Here is a 9,287-nt window from a genome sequence, read left to right as displayed (position 1 = left end):
AATCAATTCACACATCCTCCATGCCAACATATGCCATGCATAAGTTGGGGGGCATTTATGGAAGCAAATATTTACATATCCTATGTCAAATAATTAATCCAATCAATTTGGGAATTATTTGACTAAATTAGGGATTCTTGCCATAATTGGGAATCCCTAATTAAATCAATCTCTTCAAATTGAGGAAGAATAATTCTTTTCCATGTGTGGAAGTATTCTTCCAAAACCTTAGCCTTCGAGGCTCCTAGAAATACATGGCTACACACAAGGTCTGAGGTACATCTAAACTTTGTAGAAATCCCCTCTCACAAACCCTAGTCGCCACTCTCTCTTTCACACACACAAGGCTCTAGCCACCACACATGGCTCAGGCTACCTGGTGCTCCCCGAGAGAAATCTTCGTACACTTTGTTAGCTATTGTTTCTCCTATACACAGTCGACCTAACGTAGGAATCGGAGGGCCTTTGGCCAACACCCCCTAAGTGTGGTCTTTTCACTCCGTGTTGTTTTACAGGAAGAAAGAGAAGCGAAGAAGAAGGGATCATGAGACAGATGTTCTCTAGGGACAAAAATCACTACTACAGTATTGTGGGAGCAAATTTCCCCACGAGAATATTCGGTTCGAAAGATTCCACTTTCTTCTTCGCCACCTCTTTCACCCTACAAAATAAAACAAATAAGAGGACCACACCGGGGGGGTGTTGGCCAAAGGCCCTCCGATCCGTAGAGAAACGATAGCTAAAATAGGGTGCGGGATGTGTTTAATGTGTAAACCGGGCGGCCGGAGCCTTATGTAAAAGAGAGAAAGAAATGAGGTGGCTAGGGTTAGAGAGGAATTTTCTGTAGAGTTTCAGTAGAGATTTCAGACGTACCTCAACCCTTGTGTGTGGCTATCCTTTTATAGTGGTCTTAGAGGCTAGGGTTTCAGATGAATAATTCCGTAGATGGAAGGGAATTATTCCCCTATTTGGAATTGATTATAAATCAAATCCTTAATTGTGGTAGGTATCAAATCAAATCCTTTTTTAATTAGGTAACTCCTCATTTAATTGGGAATTGTGGTAAGAATCAAATCAATTCTCAACCTAATTAGGTAACATTCAATTTAATTGGGTAATTACCAATTAAATTGAGTAACTCCCAATTAGGTTGATTAATTCCCAATTAGATCAAATAATCCCCAAATGGAAGGAATTATTTGACCTAGGGTCTGATTTAATTAGGTTCCCACAAATGCCCCCCAGCTTCTGCATGGCGCGTAGTGGCATGCAGGAGATGTAAATGCCCCACAAATAATCCGTTGGGCTGTCCAGCTGTAACTAGGCTTACTTCATAAACCTGGGCTCCCGAGTAGAGGAGGTGTTTGACTTGCCAATTTTATGAACACTCAATTGGAAAGGGTTTGATATTCCTTGTAGGTCAAGGAATTTTTCTCCTTATAAATGTAGGGCTCCTCCAATTTATTCTTCACATCCAAAATCCATCCGATTTCATTAGTGAGAGAGAGAAAACTTTGGAGAATTTTTCCCGTCCTTCTTGAGTCCTTGTCTTCACCGTACACCCAAGGTAATTCGACTTGGGTTGTATGTATATATATATATTTTTATATCTCTGACTTTTGGCAGCTTTGACCATGCCTTCTAGTCGATGAGGGGAGCTGAAAAGGGTGCGTGACTATGCCTTGAAGCATGGCTGGAGACTTGGGTGGCTGGCAGGCTTGAGCGAGCATGTGTTGGGTTCGCATTGCAGGTCTGGCGGCGCTGGGCTAGGAGTTGGAACAAGATGAGGCTAGGCCCTGCATTGGAGTTGAACGGAATTGGGCTACCATGCGACGTGGGCTTGCGCTAGGCAACAGGCCATATGCGCTGGTGTTGGAGCATGCGGGCCAGGAGGAAGGAATGGGCCTCGTGCACTGCACAGGCCTGGGAGAGCTGGAGTAGAGTCGGCAGGCCTAGCAAGATGCGCGCTGCGATGGAGGCGGGAGCTGGGCTGTGACTGCTGCTAGGCTGCATGCTGGAGCACCTGCTAGACTAACACTCTTCAACTTGGGTTGGTCCAAACAGCTCAAATTCTTTTTCTTCTTCTAATTTCCTTTCTGTTTGCTGCTGTTGGCTTTTCTTTCCTTTTTTTTTCTTTGCAAATTTTTCTTGCATTCTAACTTGTAGAATTTTTTTTCTTTTTGAAGCTACCCTTTGATCAACCATGTCTTTTGGAGATGGTAGCAAGGCTCCAAGCTCTTAGGTCCCTTTGTATTTATGGGGAGGCTCCATAGTGCATAGCAAGAAGTTCATGGCCAACTTGCATCGTGTCAGTACTAATGCTCAATTCCAAAAGTGGCGGGCTACTTATGCGCCTGCCATTCGAAATGACGTGCGAATCAAGCTATTGAAGTCTCGAACTGAGAACGAGCCTTTGGTGGATGCGAATGATCTTGATGCTAGGATCATCACCTTCCGCCCTTTTTATTTCTCCTTGGGCTTCGAATTTCCTCTGTCAAAGCTGTTCAAGGAGGTATTATGCGCCATGGAGTGTGCTCCAAGCTAGTGTACTCCAAATGTTTACTGGGCGATCATGTGCTTCGAGAATCTGAGTCGTTTCTTCATGTTAGAGCTAACGGTGTAAGAGTTCTTTTATTTTTTCGAAGTGAGGCACTTCGAGCAGTATGCCCAAGTTCGAGTCTACAAGGCCAAGCTGTTCAACAGTCTTAGTCAAAGGGATCACGCTTGGCATGACGACGTGTTGGAGGTCAGCGGACGGTGGGAGGGCGACATCGGTGACGGCCAACTTGTTCCCATCACCTATTGTGATGGTATGTCTCTTTGCAATTTTTGATATGCTCCTTTTATTTGAATTTCTTGAAGTGTGGCTAACTAACTTCTGTCTTCTGCTTGTAGTGATGACATTAGCAAGCAATTGGAGCTTGGACCGGACATGGCTAAGGTCCGTCGTGCTTTGAACATCCCTCTAAGGTTTCGCAAGTGGCGCTGGCTGTTGAGTGAGTACCGGGAGGAAGACGGTGGTTTGCCCCTTGCCGAGGATGTCGAAAGGTGGAAGCAGAACGGTCCTGACCCTGATGATTTGCTTGGCGGACAGGAAGAATGTTCTGCTGAATCTCTCTCAAAGAGAAAGGCTGCTGCCCAATCTTCAAGAGGTGAAGCTACTTCTTTGCACGCAAAGGATGGGTCTCTATTGAGGAAGAAACCAAGGCTCCCTTCTGCTGAGAAAACTCAAGTGGGGTCTGCTCCCTCATCATCTGCAAGGGTCAAGCATCTCATGGGTGCAGATAACACGAAGGTTGGTGGTATGCGAGGTACTCGGGGTGTTCTGCTCGAGCCTCATGCTGACACGCTCGAAAACCATGATATATTTCATGAAGTGGCTCGTGCCCGACCTAGTTCTGCCGAGCGGTTAAGAGATGCAGACATTCCTCCTAGAAGTTCGAGTCGTTTGCATCAGTCAAAAGATGGAGATCGAAACGGAAGGTCTGCTCATGATCCAGCATTATTGACTCCTTTGCATATGAGGTTGGCAGAGGCTAAGAAGATGAGAGAGTCATCTGCCTGGGTTAAAGTTCTTCCTCAACGTTGGCAGTTGGTCCGAAGATGAACAAGACTAGCTCTGTAAGGGATGCATACGTATCTGATCTGCTCAAGACGAACGTCCTATCAAACCCATTCTCCTGTGCTGAGTTAGTTGATCGCATCCGTCAAGCCGATGATCTTGGCACTTTCTCGTGCCTTTCCTTGGAAAAACAAAAGGAAGCGACATTCCATCTGATTCAAAAAGGACTAATTTTTGCTGCTGAGACTATTTGGAACTCATCTGCTGTTGCCTCTCTTCTGCTCAACTCAGCGAGTTGGAGAAGAAGAATGCTGAATTGGCCAGCCAGCTTTCCGTCGAGCAGGCCCGTTACGAGAAGAAGATGTCTGATTTGAGGGCGATGATATCTGGGCTGAAAAGTTCCCTTACCGACAATGATTTCGAGCTCAACTCTTCCGCTACTGATTAGGCTAGTAGAAAAGATGCCTTCTTTCGTCTTGAGTGTAAGAATGCTGACATCTCCCTTAGCTATGACAAACTTCTGGCTAGATTTCATGCCTACCATAAGTCTGCTAAAGAATCCAAGTCTGAAGCCACCATAGATGCGTACAAGTTGGGCTACCTGCATTGCGCAGATGGGACTGATCCCTTGTATGCGATTGACGATGTAGACATTGAGATGCTTTGCCCCGACTCACTCCCTATGGAAAGAGGAACTAAAGAGGAAGTAACCGGAGAGGATGAAGCAGAGGTGGACGCAGCAGACGAGATGATGGCAGATGTCATGGTGCAAGCAGATGGAGCTGCTGAAGGCGTAGTTGGTCAGGTGGATGCCGAAGAGGCTGCAGCTTAAAGGTCTTCTGCTGGCGTCTCAAAGTAGATGAAGACTCTTTTTTTTTCTTTTCAGCTTTTGTAGTTTGCTTTTTTGTTTAGAATAACTGGTCTTATTTGACCATCTTTTTTTTTTTTTTTGTTGAACTTGGCCGGTTGGTCTATTTGTTATGGAAATTTCAGTTACATTTTCCAACTTCAATTTGCATATTTGACTTGTGAACTGCTTGAGTAACCAGACTGTGTTTTGATTACACATCCTCCTTTAGAGATTTGTGAGTACCAAGGGCCCTCTCGAAGAACTCCGAGCATGCACTGCATATCCTGTAGAATGGTTCCCCTTAGGAAGCTGGCGAGTAACAGGGTCCCTCTTGAGCGACTCCGAGTGTGTTCGACACATCTCGTAGGATGCCTTGGTTGTCGCCCTGCGTCTCTCGTAGGACGCTGCTTATGGGAAACTACATGACTATCCTACCTCTCTTAGGAAACGGATAAGAATCTTGATATTTCCCGCAGAAAGCATGGAGACCTGCTTTTAAGAAATTCCTGGCGCACCCTGCATCTCACTTGGGACGCTTTTTTAGTGAGTTGCGTCTCCAAACGGATGCTTCTACTCGTCACCCTGCGTCTCCCTTAGGACGCTCCTTAATAGGCAATCTCAATATTTTGCTCACTGTTAAATATTGTATTTGTTATTTTTATTCTTAAACGATTTATGTCTTATTAATTATTACCTTTTATTTGACAAGACAATGTAGAAAGTTGTTCAGATGCTCACCTTGAAGACGAGTAGTGCAACATCAATTGTATTTTGCTACAAATGTATTTTGAATTTCAAGGTTCTGATATATTTGCGGATTGCTTATATGTTTTAAGGATGATGGGGATTGTTTATGTTTTAACTATTTAGAATAATTTTAATTGAACGCTTAAAATTTTAGTACAGTATGGTGTCGTAAGATTTTTTTTTATATTACCAATTAAATATGGATGATTAGAAAACTATTTATAGCAAATATTATTATTCAAATTTCTTTTTATTAATTTTTTTATAAAATAATTACATTTTTCGACCACATTTCCCTCTCGGTAATGCATATTTCCAAGAAATACTTTATTATCGGAAATACTTTCCGACAATAATTGCCTATTTCCAACAACATTCCCCACGACATAATCGGGTCGAAACAATTATATTTCCAACCACTTGTTCGTCGAAAATATTTTCCGACAGGATTAATCTATTTGCGACAAACTTTGTGACGAATAAATGTGGTTGGAAATATATATTTCCGACGTAACTTGCTCATCGAAAATATTTTGTTATACTCTTTTCCAACGAGCTATTATATATTTTCCACGAACTCTTTTGGTCGGTAATGATAATTGCGACGAAATCTAGCCCTCACAAATAATATATCATTGTCAAAAACACTATTTCTGACGACACTCATTGGTTGAAAATATGATTTAGCAAAAACAAGAAATCACGATAAAAGAATTATTTTCGACAATCAAATAAGTAATTACAACCATAGGTACGGTCGGAAATAAATATGTAGGGTCGTTTAAAAAATCCATTTTTAATAGAAATTTAAGCAATAGCTACGAAGCCTGGGCGTCGGAAATACATTATTTCCGACGGAATGGTCGGAAATGAAGTATTTGCAACCGGTCTTTTAGCGACGACTTCCGACGGACTTTTGCCGTCGAAAAAGGGTATTTGCGAAGGCAAAAGGCTTTTTGCAACGACAAAATGCCCTCGGAAAAGGGCTTCTATTTTGTAGTGTCTTCTATTGAAACCGAATGGGCATGGAGCACGATGGAAGATGTTTTCTTGTGTGAGTGTTGGGTCCAACTTTATCGTTGTCCCATAATGGGCAATAAGATGAAATTCTCTCAAATGTGGAAAAAAAAATTCATCAAGAATTTTGTGAAAGGGCAATTAGCTTGACCCATATAGAAATGGCATTATCTAGTAGGTGGAAAATTCTCAATAAAGAGTTGGTGAAATGGAGAGATGCCTTGGCAAAAGCAATGGACAACCATAGAAGCTGGGAAAACCTTAGCAATTACGTAAATTATTTGTAATTTTCCTTTTATTAATTTCTATGTCATATTCATTTGTATTTAAATGTTTCCTGCAATTTATATATTTTTTTAATATTTCTTGTATTTCCAAATTTATTTAAATGTTTCTTGAAATATTTATATTTTGTTAATATTTCTTGCATTTCTAACAAATTGTTAAAATTTATTGCATTTTCATTATTTTTTTTATACTTGTTGCATTGCCAATATTTTTTAAAGTTTCTTGCATTTCCACTTTTTTTATACATGTTGCATTGCCAATATTTTTTAATTAAAGTTTCTTGCATTTCCATTAGTTTTTTTTTTATACTTGTTGCATTGCCAATATTTTTTTAAAGTTTATTGCATTTCCCTTTTTTTTTTTATATAGATTATGCAAACACAAATGTGGTTTAGTGCTACTGGACAAGGCAAAAAAACTTTCAACCATTCCGAATGTTGGGAGGTGGTGAAGAATTGTGAGAGATTTCAAATTATTTCAACGGATCCTCAGGTGGTGTTGATTGAGACGTTACTCCATGATTCAACGACATCAGATTCACCTATGGATTCTCCGATGAGTCAAGACTCACCTATCCAAAAGGAGCTGAGGCCTATTGGGAGGAAGGCGGCGAAGGCGAAGAGATGGAGTAATTCTACCAATAATGCATCTAAATTTTTGGAGGAAATTTCAAAGCACCAAGCCATGAGAATTGAAATGGACATGAAACAATAAGAGCACGATATAGCAATTCAACAAGAATATGCAAAAGAAAGGGAGTATATACGCAAAGAAAGGGAGTATGCACGCCAAGAAAAGAGTACGTACGCCAAGAAAATATTGAAAAAAAGGATCGAGAAACCATGGCCACGGATACAAGCCATATGTCCCCTGAAACAACACAATTTTGGAAGCTAGAACGAAGGGATGTTATGAGACAAAGACTTTTTTGTGACGATGGATCTAGCAATACAGATTGGTTAAATTATCAAAACCATTAAGTTAGTTTGCTTGCCTTTCATTTCATTGTATTTTAATTTTTCGTTTCAAAAATTAGTGGTAATTGATGTATTTTATTTTATTAGTTGTATTGATTTTTTTTTAGTGAATAAAGAAAATATTCAACAAAATTCTTTTTATTCAAAACATTCCATACATAAAAAGCAAACCACAAAGCATAAAAAATAAACAAGCCAGAACCAAAGCATGAAAAAAAAAAAAAAAACTAAAAATACGATATAAACATAATAAATTTTTTTTTTCTTAAAAAAAAACATCTTCACTTCACTTCATTCACCCTCATTGCCTTTCACCGCCCATAAATGCTATATTAAGTCAACTTGACGTCGTTCATGAATATAAGACGATTGCATCTCCGTGTATCGATCAATCATACTGAGCATGAAACGACCGTCCCTAACAACGGTTCATGCTGCACTGGTTCTCCATTTGGCCCCATGGGTTTTTCATAAATTCTTGTAAGGTTGTGTTCATGGGATTCGGTTCGTACACATCTTCAGCATCATAATCATACTCATCCCCCAAAATCATATTATGGAGGATGATGCATGTCATCATTATGCTCCTCATCAAAGAGACACGATGAGCCCCTAATAATAGCCCACCGGGCTTGGAGGATACCAAAGCACTTCTTTACATCTTTTCTGTAACCCTCTTAATAGGCAGCAAATAATTTTTGCTTCTGAGATCGAGGATGCAGAATTGATTTCACAAATGTGGTCCGCATCGAGTAGATGCCATCAGCTAGATAATACCCATTCTGGTAGACAGTATTGTTTGGTAATATTCGGGGCTTCACCTTTCAAAACATCGTTGAACACCGGGGATTAACCCAGGACGTTCAAGTCATTTTGAGATTTGGCAACTCCGAAGAAGGCGTGTCAAGCCCATGTATCAAATCCAGCGACGGCTTCGAGGATGATACTTTTCTGGCCTTTTCGATTTCCATAATCCCTTTGCCAAGCAGTTGGACAATTTTTCCATTGCCAGTGTATGCAATCGATTCTTCCAATCATTCCTGGGAAACCTCGAGCCTTAGCTTTTTGTAAAAGTCGTTTGTAGGTCCCTGGGCGTAGGTCTGCTCAGGTAGTCCCTGGTGTATAGAGTTTCCACTGCATCACAAAATTGCACCAGGCTCTCTAAAACAGTGGATTTCCCTATCCCGGCAATCTCATCCACCTAATCAGCAGATGACTCATACGCCAACATTCATATCACAGTGTGAACTTTTGCTCAGGAAGAAGTCCCCAAATTTCCAGCAGCATTTTTTTTTTTATAACAAAGTATTCATCATAATTGCAAATATCATGCATGACTTTATTGAACAAATGGGGTTGCATTCTATATCTTCCACGAAAATGAACATCAGAGTACAGAGAAGTTAGGATAAAATCATCTTCCAGAAGATTCTTACCCCGAGAATGTTTATGTCTGTCCACATTCAGGCCACGGTCTTCTCATGAACTACGACGGCTCTGGTTTTCTTGATCAAGCAAAGCCACTGTCATGCCAAGTTGCTCATCTAGTTTTCTCTGAGCCTTTTTGCTTGTAGCTTGTCTACGCATTCTTTCTCTAGTTTCTCGCTCTTGCCTCTCCAGAACCTCTTCCATGTCTGCCATTGAGAATGGAGAATGAAATCTAAAATATGAGAAATGGAAATGTAGAGAAGATCTGGTGTGGGAGGTATGAGCTGAGTCTCTGATTTTATAAAAAAATTTAGGCAGATAGAGCTGACACATGGCGCAATTTTAGAGGATGAAAATGTTATCTGAAATTTGAAATTTGAATTTGAAATGTATCTGAAATTTGAATTTTGAAATTTAT

General features: G+C 40.6%; 1 protein-coding gene across 1 annotated transcript in view; it reads left to right on the top strand.

The window, feature by feature from the left end:
• The window catches only part of LOC117617620 (probable sulfate transporter 3.3), a 3,740-nt gene extending 3,192 nt beyond the window's left edge, over window positions 1–548 (top strand). The window contains exon 6 of the mRNA XM_034347074.1: window positions 516–548. Coding sequence (XP_034202965.1) covers window positions 516–548 — 33 coding nt within the window. The remainder of the gene's footprint in view (window positions 1–515) is intronic.
• Window positions 549–9,287: the final 8,739 nt, after the last annotated feature.

The sequence above is a fragment of the Prunus dulcis genome, chromosome 1 (assembly GCF_902201215.1).
Source record: "Prunus dulcis chromosome 1, ALMONDv2, whole genome shotgun sequence".
Lineage (NCBI taxonomy): Eukaryota > Viridiplantae > Streptophyta > Magnoliopsida > Rosales > Rosaceae > Prunus > Prunus dulcis.
This window is presented reverse-complemented; position numbering and strand designations above follow the sequence as displayed.